The sequence below is a fragment of the Amblyomma mixtum genome, chromosome 2 (assembly GCF_055824585.1).
Source record: "Amblyomma mixtum isolate Tamu chromosome 2, ASM5582458v1, whole genome shotgun sequence".
Classification (NCBI taxonomy): Eukaryota; Metazoa; Arthropoda; class Arachnida; order Ixodida; family Ixodidae; genus Amblyomma; species Amblyomma mixtum.
The window spans coordinates 291,588,345-291,607,569 of NC_143013.1; the positions used below are offsets into that span (position 1 = coordinate 291,588,345).

General features: G+C 46.4%; 2 protein-coding genes across 2 annotated transcripts in view; one reads left to right on the forward strand and one right to left on the reverse strand.

Annotated features, from left to right (window-relative positions):
* Positions 1-6: 6 nt before the first annotated feature.
* On the forward strand, positions 7-7,294 carry Chchd2 (Coiled-coil-helix-coiled-coil-helix domain containing 2). Its single transcript, XM_089574409.1, has 4 exons — positions 7-192; positions 2,910-3,105; positions 5,663-5,894; positions 7,167-7,294. Exons 1-4 carry the CDS (start codon positions 161-163, stop codon positions 7,178-7,180), a joined length of 474 nt encoding a protein of 157 aa, XP_089430535.1. The 5' UTR covers positions 7-160; the 3' UTR covers positions 7,181-7,294.
* A 2,826-nt stretch (positions 7,295-10,120) lies between these two features.
* Positions 10,121-19,225, reverse strand: part of LOC149364461 (transducin beta-like protein 2) — a 230,444-nt gene continuing 221,339 nt past the window's right edge. Inside the window, exons 9-10 of the mRNA XM_089574407.1 lie at positions 15,245-15,431; positions 10,121-10,442 (exon numbers count right to left, since the gene is read on the reverse strand). Of these exons, the coding sequence (XP_089430533.1) occupies positions 10,406-10,442; positions 15,245-15,431 (224 nt within the window). The 3' untranslated portion in view covers positions 10,121-10,405. The remainder of the gene's footprint in view (positions 10,443-15,244; positions 15,432-19,225) is intronic.

Genomic DNA, 19,225 nt, shown 5'->3' on the forward strand with positions numbered 1-19,225 from the left:
GTTGAGGGCGCGCAAGTCGGTGCCTGCAGGATTTTCGAGAAACCGTGTCCTTGAGCGTACGGTCGGTACGGTCGCTCGTGTAACTCGTCTTCGGCAATAATTTGCCTTGTTACTTTAGTCTCATAAGTATTTTTTCTCACAGTTAATTGGTAAATACAAGATGCCTCGTCAGAGGAGAGCCCCAGCTGCACCGTACGTACCGTGAAAGCATAGTCATGCTTGTGCCTATTCCTACCGCTGTGTCGGCTTGCTTGACCGCGTGTTTCATTGAATGCGAACGGTTCGTGCTGTGCAACGATGGTACCGTGTAACCTCAGTCGTGAAGGTTCACTCCGCTTCTGAAAGGAATTACGCTTGCGTTTAGATGCTGTGTTACTGGGTGCCCGTCACATGACGGCTGTTTTTTCCTCCTACTGCGTCATTAGCAATTTTTAGGTTCGGGAACCTGATTGCGAAATGCACGGCATTCACCTGTTGACCTAATGGCATTTGTAGTTTTAGAACACGCGTCCGAGTCGCCTTTGCTAAGGAACTCGTTCGATGGGTATTTGCGTACTCGTGATGTGACCGAAGATCTCGGTCAGGGGAGAGTGCACATCTGGGATTTGCGTCAGCAGACCGACGGATGCCGACGAATGAATGATTTTCGCGAGAATCTGCCTTCCAGCAGATCTTTTCAGTTATAAAGTTGCTTTTGGTGCGATATATGACTGACTGAACGTACAGGCGGTGTCAGGCCACAAATAATTGTCTGAAAGTAGTGCAGTTACTGTACTCGCGTTCGTGGTCCGATTTTTAGTGCCTTCTGCCGCGTGATTGTCGAAACAGTTTCTGTAGGTGTTCTGGATACAGACCGGCCGCGTCAGTAAGTACGCGTTGCACGACGGAAACGCCTAATTGGTAAATTGGTTTTTGAGGAAAGGAAATGACGCAGTATCTGTCTCACATATCTCGGCGGACACCTGAACCGCGCCGTAAGGGAAGGGAGTAAGGTGGGAGTGAAAGTAGAGAGAAACAGGTGCTGTAGTGGAGGTCTCCGGAATAATTTCCACCACCTGGGAGGAGCAGAATTGGAACAACAGTGTTCTTAACGCTCTGCGCTTCACTCGGAAGCCGTGTGATCATGTTGGTTTGGGTGCAATATCAAGGTTGTCGAGCTCGAAGGCGTACCCACAAATCAGATGCTCTGGTAGCACGTTCTACCTTGTATGTTTAGTCCCACTAATAACTGCATACGGACCATTCCCTGCAGTGAATGATGCCACTGCTGGCCGCAGAGCACTCCCCTATGAGGGGGCCATTGGGATGGCAAGAAAGCTGCACGGGACAGTGAGATGTAGACAAAAAAAAAAAAAGGATAACACGAGCGCTAACTCTAAAAGTTTAACTTGAAGAATCCGGAAAGTGGCCATTAAAAGAGAACCAGGAAAAGGTTAAATTAACTGAAACACGAAAAAGTGCATGTTCACGAAAAAGTGCATGTTCACATGTAAAAGTGCAGTTACAAGCGCACAAGCCACCTAGGTAACTAATTTCTTTGACTATTTTTCCGCCATGCAAGTACGCCAACTCTCCCAGCTAGTCGTCATTCTGAGAGCCACCTGGATTGCATATTCATTAGCAAGCTAGTCAACATGGAAGTTCTTGGTTACGGCACACTTGGATTGTAATAATGGTTGTGACAACAACATACAATGCTAGGTATGTAGAGAACATGCCTGTGCAGACATTTCTGTAAGTATGCCCTGTGTTGGAATCCTGTGCAGTTTACATCTCTTACCTTGTATTGGTTAGGTACAGGTGCTTTCAAGAGTAAATGGAAGGCAATATTAGCAAAAATGTTATTTCATTGCCCTTATTTAATTCGTCCTTGAATCTATGTATGCAGCCTAATTGTGATTGTGTGCACCAATAAATCTCTAGCATTACGCTTTTGGATTAAAAAAAAATTACAATTTTTTTTTTACGTTTGATGGTGGGTGTACATCAAATTCGTACTTCAAAGGGACTCTGAGAACAAATTGGGGTTGACCTATATAGGTTGATTGCCTTCTTCTAATGACAAAGCTGCTACTCTCATAGTAAATAGAGCATTTACAAGCAAGAAATGAAATGCAGGCATTGCCGCCACAGTCCATTATGCCCCCAAAAGAACTGCTGTGAGCTCGGATACCTTGGTTGTGGATCTCTGGTGTTGAAGTTTACAGCCGTCCATTTCCAGCTAGTGATCGTGGAGTCGACAAGTCTTCCGAAGTCATTGTCATGAATGTGACAAGTCTGAATCGAGTGGCATAAAAGAATTATCTATTTTATACAACTTTCTTGGCAATAATAAGGTCTTTTGCCACCGAACAGCAAGCCAGAAAGTTGAATTTTGCGAAGAACAAAAATTGGATAGAGTGGTGCTCGGCATTCTTTTAGCTAATAGAATGCATTGGCAGGATAGGGTATTTCTTCTTTGCTCTCCTGTGTATTGAATTTAGGAACAGTTGAACCCTCTTCATTTGATGGCAGCGCCTCACATTAAAGTCGACCTTGCAAGTTATGCTCACGTGTAGCAAGAGAGGCACACCATTTTACTGCGAAAACAGTGTTACTACTAGTGCCACCCCCCCTTCTTGGAATCTGATGACTGTCGAAGTGAAGCCAGCCTCTAGCCCTAGTGTGGAGATTTCACCCTCCATGTCTTCCCTCCAGAAGCACCACCCTCCAGCCACCCTCAGCCGACCTCTATCCACAGTCACCCTCCAGAAATATTCTATTACATGCGTGAAGCGTTGCCTTAAGAATACAAGCATTCGTTACATTAAAAGCGTCAAAGTAACCATCTAGGGTAAATCCAACTGCTTCCACAGAATTGTCGCATCAGATATCTGACTGTCCTGTAATATTTCTTTGTGTGTGTGCAGGATGAGGAGGGCGCCCGCGGCACCGGCTCCCCGAGCGGCAGCTGCACCTCCCCCAGCCAGGGCAGCAGCTGCACCAACGCAGCCTGTGCCAACCCAGGCACATCCACCAGCCCCCGTGATGTCCCAGCCTCAGCAGCCCGGCATGTTCGCTCAGATGGCCACCACAGCGGCTGGAGTTGCTGTCGGCTCTGCAGTGGTGCGTTCTTTCGCTGCGGTTACATTTACCTGGGCCCAGAATGATTAGGCATGGCTTGGATCTTGAATTCTCTCTTTTCTTTAGTGCTCGCCAGGGGAAACAAAACTGAAACGTTGGTAATGGGTTAAAAATGGATATTGGACGGAAGTGGCATAAAATAGACAAGGGGCCAATGAATGAAAGCTTGAGGGGAAATGTAAGGCGCAGAAGAATGAAAATAGATGTGCTGGTCTCACATTTTCATGCCCTATGTTTTCTAGATTCCTATGTTTCTTGTCAACCAGTGGCAGAGTTGCCTGCCTGTCTTCCAAATTTCGTCCTCTTCTTCTGTGCCAAAGTGAAGTAGCCAGATTGCAGCCTGATAACTGACTGGTACTGCATTTATGCTTCATTATTTTCTAAAGTACAGAATTGGAATTTGACCTCATTGCCAGTAACTTCGTGAACTTGCCATCATTTTTAAGCCTGGTGACCATCTTTCATACTGCCGCATTCTTTGGTTTTTCGTTGTTTTGTGCTGTGTATTTTAGGTCTTAAAAGAACAAAAAAAAAAGGAGAAACTGATAAGTCTAGTGTGGATGCGCACATGACGCACTCTCCTTCTGCATAGCAGTGCAAGGCTGCTGCCATGATGACCATTGTGCAGGGGTACTGAAGTGGAGCACTCTGTTGGCTCCAACCCTGTGGTGTCTGGGGGCGGGAGTGCGCGTAGCAGCCTTAGCCCACAGCCCACCAGGGGGATACATGCACTAAGGCTGAGCGATAGCCATGCACCAGCCATGCAGTGGAGAAGTGTGGGACGTTAAGCAGCAGCTCTTCTTGTTTTTCACCTGGCATAGAAACTGTGCCCATGTCATTTTTGTTAACCATGCCCACTGCTACTTTTTATACACGAAAGGGCACGATCGCTTTGCGTTCTGTGCCTGGATGACAATGGTGAAAAAGTGTCAGTCAATTTATTTTGCCCGTTGTATCCTGGGGAGCTTATTATGTACTACCTTCAGTATTTCAAAAGAGCTACTACTGGGGCTAGTTGGAAATACATACTTGAAGGAATTGGTGAGCGCTAAAAAAAAGTATCTACAGGGAAGCTATTTGATGCGTTGTGGCTGTATTAAGCAGATCACAGAAGTAACGTGCAGGTTTGGAGGCGCTTAGTTTTAGTTGTCCCAACTCTTATGCTTAATTTATCCTCATTTTCCTTGCCTCAAGGATTTCATGCGAAACTCGAGAAAAAAACATATCCTCATCAGACAAACACGCAGCATAAAGATGAACTGAACATTAATCGATTGTTCAGACGAAATGTTGGTTGTATACTATAGGACTGAAATTCCTTTTAAGCGCCTCATTTTCGACTGAATAAAAGTCATTCGCATGCACACACACATTTGGGTATATAGTTGACAAATGAAAATTCGGACTTTTTCGCGGCACCATGGCATGGTCCATGGAGCCAATGTATGAGCGGCTGAAATTTCGGGAAACAACTGACTGCTCGATTTTTCGGACATCGTTTGCACTTTCCGCCAATACTCAAGCCACCGTATAATGTGTACAGTGGAACCTCGCTAATTCAAACCGCAGGAGAGATCAAAAACTTCATCAAACAAAATGAAATTCAAGCTTAAAGGCAGTCTCTTGAATTGAGAGGCTGAAATTCTATGCCCGCGTGGTTTCGAATTCGTACTGTTCTTGAATATCATCCTTTACAGGCTTGAACAGTAGTCACACTTCGCAGGCCTCATCTGTGCAGAGTCTCGTCCTGAATACGGGTAGAGGTAGCAGTGAAGCGCATGGTAGGCATATGGTTTCATGGAGACTGCGAGTGCATAAGAAAATGGTGGTGCATTTCAGAGCGAGGCTGTGGTGCGGAAAAACGGATTGCAATTCTGACTTTTCTATCGTAAAGCCATAAACAACTGACGTTTCTATGCCAGGCAAGACGCTCCTCATTATACGCAAGCCACCGCAGAGTGCATATCGCTGATTTTGGCTGTAGTTGGTAGGCCTAATTACGAAGGCCAGTGCGACGGAGTGCTTGCTTCGGCCGTTTGTCGGTTCTTCATTTCACTGTCTTCGCGTCTCATTTCGGGCCCTTTGTACTGCGGGCGCCGCTCAGTTCGTGCCGTGGCGTGTTTGCTTGTGCGTCTAGACTTTGTCTTAACCCATTCATTCGTCGGCGACATGCTGAGGGCAGCACAGTCCGACTAAGCTCGTGGATGTGGTCTCTGCTCGTCGTCTGTGCGCATGACGCACGGTGAAATTTGGTCATGAAAAGCTTCAGAATGTGCAAAAAATAAGTGATCCCTTCCTGTGGCTTATTGGCAATAAGCTAGTGATTTTTTCAGTGAATTTAGATTTTTCGGACGTTTTCGCAGCCCCCAGAGTGTCCAAAAAATCGGTCGTCGACTGTACGCTTCTTGTGTCACGCTGTCACAACCTGCTAAGTTTGCCCAGTTGTCACAAACGCACCACATATCTCTTGTGCCCTGCCTCGACTGCAGTGGCCATAATACAGCTTGGTGATTGGTGGCATGTTTCCTGTTCAATGCAGGGCCACACGATTGGCCATGCCCTGACTGGCAGCTTTGGAGGGGGTGGTGCTGCAGAGGCTGCGCCGGCTGCTGCACCTGCTGCCGCTCCAGCTGCGCAGCCCCAGCAACAGCAGCTGAGTGGTGCCTGTCAGTATGAGCTCAAGCAGTTCCTGGAGTGTGCCCAGAACCAGCACGACATCTCACTCTGCGACGGTTTCAACCAGGTGCTCAAGGAGTGCCGGCTTCAGCACGGTCAGTGCATCTCTCTTCTAGCGGCGTAGCTCTCAGTACCTCTTACCTGCGCATGCTGTGTGCAGAAGGTGGGCAGTGCGGCTTGCTTGCAGTGTGGTTTGGAGCCCGGATTTTGCGTGCACTTTTATTAATTACGGTCAAGCCGTCACTAAATTACAAATTGCTGCTGTTGGTACGGCAACAATGAGTGGATATTGTAATAACTTAATTTCGGTCAATTAGAACTGTATTGGTATGCTTCCACAATCCCCTGAAGCTTATTCTTGTCACTATTTCAGTGTCTATTTATTCTCATCAATGTAAGAATTGCGTCTGCTCTCCTATTTCATACCTTCAAGGCGTTAGTTATTTGGGGTTTCTTTTTAATTCAGATATGTCTTCGAACAGTCATTTAGCTTACGTCTGTGGTCGACTGTAAAAAATAACATGTCTGCTGTACTCTTTTAAAGCGTTATGCCCAATTTATATAAGGAAAATGATTGCACATGCATTAGCTTACATACAGTGTGTTGCACAATGGAATTTGTTCTTACTACTTATGTCCACTGTTTTGGCGCAACTAGGTTGATTGCATATTAAAATCTATAATTTGTGCTGTGGTGTATGATACGCCAACTACAGTTTTTTTTTTTTTGTGGTCGTGTTCTTCTTGTTAGAAAGTGTTATTCTTAATTATCTGTGGTCTAATGAATTTCGCCTTGCATATGCCCCTGTGCAAACATTGCTTTCGCGTGAGCGGTTCATTTTACCTATAGTGTGGACAAGGGTGTGGTGAATGCGTTAGTGATTTTTATGTGCAGAGTGTTCTTCATGACTTGCCTAAAGTGTCTTCTCTTCAGGAAGTCTGAAACATGTGAAGTCAGTTATCCTAGTGTTACATGCTTGATTCTTCTTTTCCGTCTTTCTTTCTTTCTCCATCATTAGCCTGCGTGAGTTACTCAGGCTCTGCTCTTAGCGTTGTCTCATGCTGCCGGGCACTGCCCCGCATGCCCTCTGTTGACTTGACCCCTATATGTACTGTGCGGTGGCTTAAAAAGAAAATATTGGTATTATTATTAGTAGTATTATTGTTATAGCATGCAGGTTTATGCAAAGAAAAATAGAGACAACTCGACTGGGATATAACATCAGTCATTTGCCACTGTGTTCAAAGGTTAAGAACAATATTCTTTTTCTTGACTGTCATGGCAGAAAGAGCAGTTTGAACGTGCTGAAATTGTAGAAACAATTATATATTTGCTTGCAACTCAACTGTTCTGATTTTTCTTCCAGGTGTAGGCATGTGAAGTAGACCTCCAAGAAATAATGCTGTTAGACCACTCCAAGCTCTACCCGGTGACAGGTGACAAAGGCTGCAGTTTTCTTCTGTACAAGTAGAATGTAATAAACTAGGACTTGAACTTGTGTGTTATCATGCTTTCTCACCATGTTGCGCCGTGGCTGCAGGTTAAGCTTCTGCTAGTCATTATAGAAGTGCCAAGTGCATGCAAATTTGCAGTTTCCTTTCTGAGGGAAAGGCAGTGCTTGTGACATATTGCGCAGATCATCTTTCATATCGTTTCACGTGAAAAGAAAAGAGTTCATTGTCGGGTGCTTTGGAAAAAGCATTACAGTATGGGAAGTGCTTTTTTCCTTATCCATTGTTTTCAATGTTGCCCTTGTGATTGTAAGCAAATTAGTTTCATGGGAGACAAGTGAACTGCACATAAGAGGAAGTCTTTGCAACAAGTAAACGCTTTTTGCTCTTGGGCATTGCTATAAGAGCGCCACACTGGTGCTACGAGCGTAGGGCAGAGGGAAGACGGCACTAAGCAGTCTCGATTTGAGAGTCCTGAAATGTTTGCAGATAGACTGTGGCTTCTGCTCCAATACAAAATAGCATCATGGTCATGTAAGCTGAGTATTGTACGGTATATAAGGTTCTGCGTCCCAGTGCGACACGTGCTATGAGGGAAGGCGTAGTGGAGGGCTCCGGATTAATTTTGCCCACCTGGGGTTCCTATTCTCCCGCATCATCTACTTGCATTTGAAATGATGCAATGAGAGTTCGTGCTGTTGCAGAAGCTACGAAATGTTAGCCAAGGAATGTTGTGATGTGCATATTGTTTCTGTTGGGGGTACAAGAATACACTAACTCAACAGCTTGTCCAGTCGGTGGAGTTTCCGTGTTGCCCTGTGAAAAGGTTACAAGTGAGGGAAAAGCACACCGATGCTTTGGGTGGGCACTTTGTGAGGGAGAAGTAGAAGTACAGAAAAAATCTAGTGTGGGACAGCGGTCTTGGACGAGACTAGAAGGGAGGGGTCAGACAACTTGGGGGAATTACGACAGCTTTCATACACAGATGAAGTACACTGTTGTGGGTGGTGTCATACGATTTGTTGCATATAGCATATGTCTCTTGGGTTGGAGGCTAGCCTGTGATGGGTATTTGAATGAAGTACTGGAGTGTTTCACTGGGTCCTTTGTGGAATCTGCGTTGGAGGCACATCTTCATTTCATTTCTCAATGCGCAACCTCTGCCGAGATCGAACGATGACACACTAATGCTTTCGCCTTCACAGCACATAAGGAAGTGCCGTCTGAATTTTTGTTTTTTTCTTGCAGCAGAGGCTAGCTCTTCTTTGCAGCCTCCTGTGCTTGTAGTATTACCTTAGGCTTGCAGGGGTGGCCAAAGTAACACCTTTGAACATCCAGAGTCAGCTTATTTGTGCTAAATCCTCGGCAAGATTTTGTATGTACAAATGTGTGGTGTCAGCTTGATTTTTCTTTCCCTGTCCAGCGTTGAAGGACAACTCAGGCGTTCTAGAGCGCAGCTCTGGTGCCCCCTGCAGTTTGTGGCTGTTGCTGTTGTCCCTTGTAACCAGCAGTGGACACCTTAGTTGCACTTTAGTGAGTCGGTGGACACCTGAATCGCCTTATAGGTACTGTGGGGTGATGAGAGAAAGGTGTAGCTGCAGGCATTGACAACATTGTGCCAGAAACACAGCGCTGAAGCCATATAGGGGTGCATTGGCACTGACAACATTTTGCACTCCAATCATTTTAAGGAAAGGAAGTGTGCATAGCTGGCTCCCTGGGTCAGTGGACACCTGAATCGTGCTTATAGGTAAGTGGGGTGATGTGTGGGCTGCATGCCTTAGCCCTGACAAGGTGAGCGAACTCTCGCGATCAACCATTAACTGCCACCTGCCAGGGTGGCAGGGTGGGTGGGGACTTTAATGAGACAAACAGGGATTTCTTACCACTTATGGGGGAGAACGTCCTTTCCTCTTGCTCGGAGGCTCCTGAAATACTTTTGCATAGACCTCGTCTTAGAGAACCAGGCACTGGTGCAGCAAGTCGCCTCCCGTGGCTCGCGAAATACTTGCATAGACCTCATCATTGAGAACCAGGCATTGGCGCAGCAAGTCAAGCATATATATCCATCTGTTTCTCTGATCACAAAGCTTCCTTCATGACAATCAAGAACTGTTAATGGAGTGTTTCTTGAAGAGGAAATATGGGTGAAAAATAAGTTCTCTGTAACTGTACATGCATGTCTTGCTAGAATTCTTTGCCTCAATCTACAGAAAAGCTGAAACAGCTGATGAGCTGCGCTAAAATTTCCCAATAGGAAGTAAGGTAATCGTCGGAAATTTTTTTCTACTTCCATGGATCTTACTGAAACTTTCGTGGTGTGTTCTTCGCGGTCTTCTGATTTTTTTTGCTGAATTTCGCAGATGGGCAATGTATTGTTGCAGCGCGAAAGATTTTACAAATTTCTCATTTCATGGTCTCAATCAGGGCGATTTTGCACAGGCATCCTTGCATGTGTGACATCAGAGTTTGCACTTGTCGATATTCACTCTGAATTTGTTGGAGGACAAAATTCGAGAGTGTTTGGTCATTTCAGACACATAATGATCCAAGCTGTCACTGTTGCCAGTTGAGCCAATCAGCTCGCACAATAGGTTTTGCGACAGTATCCATGGCGTCATAGTGTGGCCGAAACCCAGTTCCGGCTTTTCTTTTGCTGTTGTAAAAGACTTTTGCACGGTGTTTTGAAAAACATTTCTTTTTTTTACTGGAGAGAGGGAACTCTAAAGAATGTGACGCAATTATCAGTTGAAAAATAAGCAATAACCTTCGAAGTTGCGCTTCAAGCAATGCCATATGCAAAAGGCCATGGTATCGGTACATGAACAAATCCAGTACAGAAGGCCCTCAACAAAATGCAATAGCCAAATATGCAAAATGATGACATTTTATTTCTTGCTGCTGCCAAAAAGATGGAGTGACCTTACCAACCATTCTTACGTGCACTCTGATTCCACACAAGGCAACTTGAGACACCAGACACTAAACCATTCTTTCACCTCATAAAGACGAGAGAAAAAAAAAAGGAACTTGCAGTACTGGTCAGCAAAGAACACCGGAACAATGTATGGAAAGAATGACTCTGAGCAGTAAGCAAGCAGACTGACTGTGAACACACAACCCATTTGGCCATCATTCCTTTTGTGCCGAAACTTCACGCATCCTTGGCTTCCATAGTCTTCAGTATGCTCCTGTGAAAGAAGGAGTAAAAAGTTCAGGGAAATGGTTTTAATACATTGTTATTCACAGTCTTATTACCTTTCCGGCAAAAATGTAACTAAGCATGACGACATACATGTTTGTGTACTGTCAAGATGGAAAGATGCGAACAACGTGGTGCCTACATGCTCCACTGTTCCAATTTCATTTCACCGCGCTTTTACCGGGCTGGTAAGAAAAAGACGTTAGAGTCATCTTCAGAGTGCATCACAGACGACTCTAGCATCTTTTGCTACCACTGAAGTAAAGGCGTGTTTAAACGAAATGCGAACAGCGGAGTGCCTAGGTACTGCTTTGTTCGCGTTTCTTTTCATCGTGATAGTAGATGGCCTATATGGGACAAACTTTTATGGCGAAGTTTGTGTGGCACGAAACACCCGAGCCTTCTGTGCAGCACTTTGCTCATGTCTGTTGCCACATCTAGATTCGTGGATGGTTGGCGTAAATATCTGGACTGTCTGTGCCGGCTGTCATATTCTTGGACTTGAGGCGCCTGATGAATGCCAGCCTCTCTTTTAAAAATTCGCTCCATATGGGTAAACCCCCTAAAATTTGAGGCCTGAGGCCCAAGTTAGTGTGTTCCCAAATGGAAAAACACAAAAGGATGTGGCATGTCTGCTTCCTGCAAACTGGATGGAGATGGATGTTAAAAGCGTCTTCTTTGAAACAGGGTGGTGGCAAGTGTCATCCTGATCAGTATTTTCAAACTTAACAGTAAGGAATGGTCGCCCCTTGGAAGTTCCCATAGAAGCTCATGTATCTGATATCTCGTTTTTACGAAGGTTTTCATTCAACGGGATAAATCGAACCTCGACTGAACACCACTGGCCATTGCCTTGGCTCCATGTTCAGATTACTTTCCGTTTTCGCAGCAGCGTCGCATGCTTAAAATCGTCAAGGCCTCCAGTCTGGCGTACGCTTTCTCCACACGACATTCCTGTATCCTGCAAGATGGAGCTAAATAGTCTGAATATCCCTCTCCTTGACTTCCACGACATAATTCCCCCCAAAGCCCGTTTTCTAGGCTCTTAAGAGGGCTCACCAGCTACAAGGCAACTCAGATTTGAACTTTTTCTGTCGATAGATGGCAGCACCTGAGTACCCCAAAAAGAAGGGAAGTTCTATTGCCCCTCCAGGTGTGTAAACTACACCGCGACCCTTGACCGCGACACGAAAGTATTCGTTCTTCCGCGTACAAAAAGTAGACCCAGAACTTTCTGTAGTTATGCGGCCAAGGTTGTGGGGACGGAAGCACAAAAAAGTTAGCCCATCTCAAGCCATTGAGCACAGAAGGATGTGGGGGTCATACAATGGACCATTTCCCAGTAACCCACAAATTTAGCGTTTCCGGTTTGGGTTGCCTAAGCTTCCTTGATTCTTTTCTGGGAAAATTCTTTTACAATGGTAGGGTGGGGTTACTGGTTTCGCCTGAGCAGACAGGTGCGGTCAGTTAAAATGGCGGAAGAGAGGCTTGGTGCATCGGCAGGACATTACCCGGAAAAGGTTCCATTGTGTTGAACACCTATGTAGTCAGTCTCTAAATAAAAGGAAAGAAAGGAGCTCCTAGCACAAGGCCTTATGACTGGTTTTCTTCCCATTCCCGCGTAGCCTTCCTTACATAGCTACAGAAGCATGTCCTGGGTTGTAGTGACAGCCTGTAGCTTACTTTGCCTAGTCTCGTAGGAGGTTTCCCAGCGCCGAACACCCATCTTCCGCTTATTCTAAGCACCAACAATTAAGGCACCAAGCAAATCAAAGTTGCATGAAACTTAAAAGGACGAGAAGTGTGGTTTGCAAAAGCACCGAGAGCGTCCTGTAGCTATGCATGGTGACTGAACGCAAACTTTGGCATTTCATAAGCGAGTGCTTGCTTAGCTCTGTTTACATGAACCAGTAACGCCAGGTTGAGTCGGGGGTCGGGCTGAGAGAAGTCAACCCAACTCGACCGACGCGTATTTACATGAACTCGATTTTGGCTAGTCGAGACCGGTTCATAAGCAGTGACACCAAGCGTCGAGCACCGCATTGCGAGCGAGCAGTGGTAGCATCCAAGATTCAGTGTTGTCGGTAACGCGTTACTTTTTTCGGTAACTTAGTAGCGTACTAGTTACCATTTCGGAACTGTAACGGGTCACGTACTTACGTTAACATTTTTCGGTAACGTGAGGTGCCGCGTTACTAGTTACTTTTTTATTGCAATTGTCCCCCTCCGCCCCTTTTTCAAAAAAAAAACGCCGAAAATGATGTTGCAAATAAACAAATTGTACCGGTGTTCTCGACGACCATTGTTGCGGCTCGCATGCACGGCAAAAAACACCTGCCCTTGACGACGCACTCAACTAAAAAAAAAAAGCACGAACACGCAGTCACACACTTCTTCACCCCCAAACCACTCACATCCACAACTCTCTAAAGAGTGGACGCATGCCGAGCCACCAATGGACCATTTGTTCAAAAATCTGTAAGTCAGTTTCTGCGTAAGCTTGTTTTCCAGCCAAAAGGTCTCGTTCCACGCGACACATTCGCATTCCCTCATCTGAGCAAACTCATGAATGTCGATAGTTTACTTCAAGATGGCCCCAAGAGAGCCGTCGAAAGAGTACAATGGTACAGCACAGAAAAGGGGATTGCAGTCAACCTGCTGTTTCTGCAACTGCGGCTACGTTTCAGGTTATTGAGTTCCTAAGCGAGCGAAGCTGACCTTGAACACCTTGACGTAAACACTCGCATTTTTGCGATAATTATGCAGGTTCAAGTAAAAAAGAATTTGTTTATGTGCGCTAATATATTTTTTCCGGAACTATGACATGTAAGCATTTCTTTATTGCTACACAATTTCCGCGTAATTTCGTAAGCAGAAGCACACCAAAATTATTGTAAATTTGTTGAGTTCAGCTGTTTTCTTTGTGAAGTTGGAATTAAATGAAGTGTGAGCTTTATAAAATTGTTCTTACAGCGATGACACTCAATAAAATTTATTGCCATGGAGTAACGGCAAAGTAACGTGCGATACTTCTTTTCGGTAACGGTAACGCGTTACCTTTTTTTGTGGGTAACGTAGGGCGGTAACGCGTTCTTTTTTTTTAGTGTAACGAGTAACGTATTTAGTTACTTTTTTTCGGTAACGCCTACAACACTGCCAAGATTGAGGCACACTACCGCTGCTTCGAAGGTGCGACAGCGCAAGTGAAAAACAAGTTTGCATTTATCCTCTCCCCTCCTTTCGGCCCGGCAGCGTTTACAAGCACATCGGGGCAGGGTGGAGTTGAGTCAACCCCCGATCCCTCGGCGCGACTCGGCGCGTTTACGTGGACAAAGTAACCGGTTTTTGACCCGATAACTCGACTCACGTGTGCTTTGGTGCGAACAATGCCTTACTGTGTGTGCTGCGGGAGGGGTGGGTGGAGGTCAGGTGCTTTTGGGTGTGGCCTTGCATCCGATTCCTTTTCGCACCACAAGCTCAAGAAAAAAAAAAGCAGAATCCTTCCGAAATACAGCCCAAGCAAGAAAAAAAGGAAAGAAAGAAATCAAGTTCGTCCAGGTTCTAAAAAAAAAGTGTGCGCCCGAACACAGACAAGCAAGAAGTTGGTGGTAGAATGTAGTAGCGGCAAAATAATTTGTCGCCAGGTGGAGCCACGTCGCACTAGTAAAATTTTAGCGCGAAATTCAAATCACCACAGAAAATACATACACAACTTTCAGAGCCTGTAAAATACAAACACTAGGTTAGATATGGATAAAAATTGCGGCTTAACAATCAAGAAAGAAAAAGGGAGGAAATGTTGCGGACGAAATTTTGATATTTGGCTTAGTTTTTTCCCAAGATGACATGAAAGTTCGACATATCTAAAATCACCATTTTTCTGGAACTTTGCGTCTAATTGGTAAAAAAATGAAACTTAAACAATAAAATCTGTCCGCAACATTTCCTCTATTCACTAAAGACGAAAACACTGCCACAAACCTCATGAAAATCGAGCCATGTTTAGACACGGTATAGCTTCTGAAAGTTCCCATGTATTTCCTATGGACACTGCCACTGGTGAACCCTCTTAAGCCCAAGCCGGCTGCAAAAGGCTGCCACGCTTCGGAAAGGCCAACATATTCGATTGGTATGCACATTCGGACATGTGGCGGGCGCTCGGTGCACGTGTTGATGCAGCGCACATCAGCGGCACACTAATTGCCCACTATGTTCAGCTCAGTATACGCAGCGGCAGGTAAGTCCGTTGGCATGCAACGGTTCCAACTAAGGTCGCATACTTTTGTAATGAAACAACGGCTACAACGAAGAAATCGCGGAGCCCCTTCGGCTTCGTTATGACGAGGTTCAACTGTACTATAGTTGTGTTGACCTGTAACTTTCACGTGAAGTCCTCGTTGTTCATTGCTCCTCGCAAAGTGTTGATTGAAGTTGCGAACTTTCACAACTAGCAAATCTGCAGTCTTGCCGAGGTTACTTTATCGTTTCAGCGAAAGATGCGCATATTTTGCTGAAATGTTTCATGAAGGTTAAGTAAAATGCGATTTGAACATGTATATAAAAGAAGACATGAACAACACAGTTTAATCTTCGACAGAACACAAAATTAGTAACATTAGTTATATCGAAGCTACATGAGTTCGGGGCGTTAAACCACATAGTCACCTATAATGAACACACTTCCCTAGTTAACGTTGTTACAGACAGCATTCGTGAAGCTCACGCCAGTGCGACCAGCGCAAGCAGTTGGACACAGAAATCAGTAAGGTGCGTGCTATACATATGACTTACCGTGCCTCGTCGATCTGCGTCTGCAGCCTGTCGCGGATGGAGGCGCTGGAGGCGGCCTTCTTGCGTTCCTCGAGGTCGTCCACGGCGTTCTGGTATCCGGCCACGTTGTTGAAGATGAGCACGTGCTTTCCCGCGGCCACAGCCATGTACCGGCCGCTGGGCGAGAACTGCAGCGCCACGATCGGATCTGCGACACATACGGTCCAAAATGCGTGGGTGAGATAAGCGCCTAGGCCCTGTAGGTGTGTGCCACCCTAAAAACGGGTGCTTTTGCATCTGCGGAGCAGTAGTTGTCCCTCACTAAGGGACAACTACTGATTTAAGATCAGTTTTTTACAAGCTCAAATCAATGCACAACTCTCAACTCACAGTTCCACATGGCGACTAAAAGGGAAGGAGCAGCACTTTATTTAAAAAAAAAAAGAATAATTTGCAGCGGCTTAGCTCGGCTATGCCAGGATATACGTAGCGAAAGCTAAGGCATAGCTGATTAGCCTTGGTTAATCTTGATTGAAAGTCCAGGTTAGTCTGGTCGTCTAGCTATGTTGTTGTTGCATTAAATCATATGCAGGTATTGACAGTTACGCTAATTATAGCTTGGACTGATTTCTGAAATACATAAGGGCCGGTGACCACAGAAGAACGAGTTTATTTTTCGGGAGGAAGCGAGGAGAACCTTAGTGTAGATTTTTTAATCACTGGGTGTACAAAACTTATAAGACTGACAACACAGCATGACGTAATTATAAGCCGACCACTGGCCGGACGTTCTCGTGGGCGACCACTGTAGTGAAAACACGAGAAACAACAATGATGTACTCGGTGTGGAAAGCTGCAATTGAGCGAAATTACTACTGACCGGACGCTGGCCTTTCGAGAAGTGCAAAATATCGTCATAAATTGCACTCAAAAAACAAAAAACTTCATTTGCCCAATCACTCCGTCAATCGTGATCTAACTGAACTCATCTGATTTAAGATCAGTTTTTTACAAGCTCAAATCAATGCACAACTCTCAACTCACAGTTCCACATGGCGACTAAAAGGGAAGGAGCAGCACTTTATTAAAAAAAAAAAAGAATAATTTGCAGCGGCTTAGCTCGGCTATGCCAGGATATACGTAGCGAAAGCTAAGGCATAGCTGATTAGCCTTGGTTAACCTTGATTGAAAGTCCAGGTTAGTCTGGTCGTCTAGCTATGTTGTTGTTGCATTAAATCATCCGACATGTTGACAGGCATGAGACACAGCTGGCGAAGCGAGCGGAGGCAAGCGCAACAACGAGGCAAGCGGTATGACGTCATACCAAACGGAGCAGGCGGCGAGGCGCGCGCTGTGACGTCATGCCAGATGGCGCGGCGAGCGCGCGGCGTCTAGGGTGCCTCGATGCTCGCCCGCTAGCGGCGTCCGCCAGCTGCGGCGGTTGCTAGGCAACGGCTCAAGGTCGGTCTCTGTGCCTTCTCGGAGCACCGCCACAGCGAAATGGCAAGTTCGTGGCCAATGTAGCTTTCGCTACAATTATTCAAGAAATGCACTTGATGCTGGAACATGAGTCACAACAGCGAGTCTGGTAAGCCATCGCGGCGACAGGCTACAATTTTTTCTCAGCTGCTGCACAGCTGTGGAGTGGAATGGAGCTGCGACCAATAAGAGCGCTCCATCTTGACTGTCTAAAGCCTTAATTGATACGCGATACATGCGCACGCAGCATTGCAGGTTGTAATTATTGCTGCCATTTTTCCTAAGGATCGAGTAATTGTGACTAACAAAAAAATTGGCGGGGACTTAGCTTTGGTTAAGCCTGGTAAGTTGCGAAAGCAGGTGTTTTATACTGGATAGGTATGCAGCGCCTCTAGTGGGAAGAGCGCGGCGCGCCGTTACCTGACGAGCCGAGTTGGTAGCCCGCCTCTCGCTCCTGGTATGACGTCACGCCGTAACGTCACTAGCGCCTCTAGCGGGAGAAGCGCGGCGCGCCGAGTTGGTAGCCCGTCTCTCGCTCCTGGTATGACGTCACGCTATAACGTCACTAGCGCCTCTAGCGGGAGGAGCGCGGAGCGCCGTGCCAAGCGGCCGCCGTTACCCGACGAGCCGAGTTGGTAGCCCGTCTCTCGCTCCTGGTATGACGTCAGGGGTCATTCTAAAGGTCAAACATGCCAAGTGGCCGCCGCAACGCGAAAGGCCGTTTTTGGGAATGGTATTGCATTCGCAATAAAATAGCCGCAATGAACGACGGTTATGCTTAGGATGTTCCTCGCGGGAGTAGCGACGACGCCATCCCTGGCTATCATGCGATCATGACATACTACGGCGAGAGCAGGCGCCCTTACCCACCGCCACACCACTCCCTCGGCAGACTTGAGTGTGATGCATGGAGGCAGCTCTAGACCAACTCGCATGTGTCGCCGATAACAGTGAGCTACATTTACCCAGCCTCTTACCCAACATACTGCTCAACCTGTCAGGCCACAGTGGCCGACCTCAACTATTATCTTTGGGCCTGTCCGCACCCGCTGGCTGCCGGGCCCATCTTGAAACCATCGCGTTCTTCCTAGATCTATACAGGTCCGAAAGTTCTGTGCCAAGAAAGGGTGTCCTTCGAAGAAAGGTGAAAATGGAAATTGGTTTTTGAGGAAAGGAAATAACACAGTAACTGTCTCACATATCTCCATGGACACCCGAACAGCGTAAGAGAAAGGAAGAAAGTGGTGCCGCAGTGAAGGTCTCCGGAATAATTTCGACCACCTGGGGATCTTTAACGTGCACTGACATCGCACAGCACACGGGCGCCTCTTGCGTCCCGGCTCCATCGAAACGCGGTCGCCGCGGTCGGGTTCGAACCCGGGTACTCCGGCTCGGGAGATGAGCGGGGAGTACCCGGGTTCGAACCCGACCGCAGCGTCCATTATTCTCCGGGTGTGTGGAGGCTGAAGTGATTATTGGAAGAAATGAAAATGTTAAGAAGCAATTTATTTACAGCATACAGCACAACAGTTTGAAAAGAGAAGCTGGAACTGTCTAAACTGAGAGCGACCACTACTTTCCACAGGACCGAAGGTGCACGACCTCTACCTTTGGGCCCGAACATTCACGACGGCCCGCGTTTCAAAATCTCAGTTTCCCGCCCATCGGTTCAAAACCATGCACCCATCACCGGCTGCGGACTGATCAGTGATTGAGCGAGTATTTTCCTCGCCCCCCTCTGTAGCAGCTTTCGCCAGCGTTGCGATTTCTCGTCACAAAAATATGTCGAATAAAGGCAAATATTTGAATAAAACTTCAAACACTCCAACTGTCTGACCACTGTCCGTGAGTTCTTCGTATCACCTGCACCGTAATATTATTCCTGTTGGCTTACGAACGGCATCTTCAGACGGCTATTTAGGCGGACGTATGCCATTCAGAATCAACTAGTGATGTCTTGACACAATGTGCTTGAAAAATATATACTGCACGCTTCTAAACGAATAGCAGTGATTCTATAGTTGCAAGAAAGAAAGAAACAACTAGAGTGAACTCTGAAGAAGTGTCTATGCCATACGCCTTGCATGTTTGTCGCCTTCAGACCACAAGATTCCAAGTATAAAAGCACAGACTACTGCATTGGCAGAGAATGCGTTAGCGTTCCCTTGGTCTGGAGCATCCAATTACGTGTTCAGACAGTGCAAGCGGGTGGCGTGATTCAATCCATCAATCACCGTGTGACGACGTCGTACCCCCTCTCGTCTCCTGATCCAATCCAGCAATCACAGTGTGACACGCCGTACCTCCTCTCCACTTTTCGACTGAGCAGCACCAAATTCTCCACACAGGCTTCAAGCGCCGACGCCGGACACTTTTCGCTATAATCGGCGCTTTAATGCCAACGCATTAATGGCGTTCTTGTACGCCAACCTCTCCCCCCCCCCCCCCCCCCCCCCCCACATGGGCACACGCAAGGAGTTTTGTGTACACTCCTAAAGCTGGAACCGACGCGCGCGTTATTCA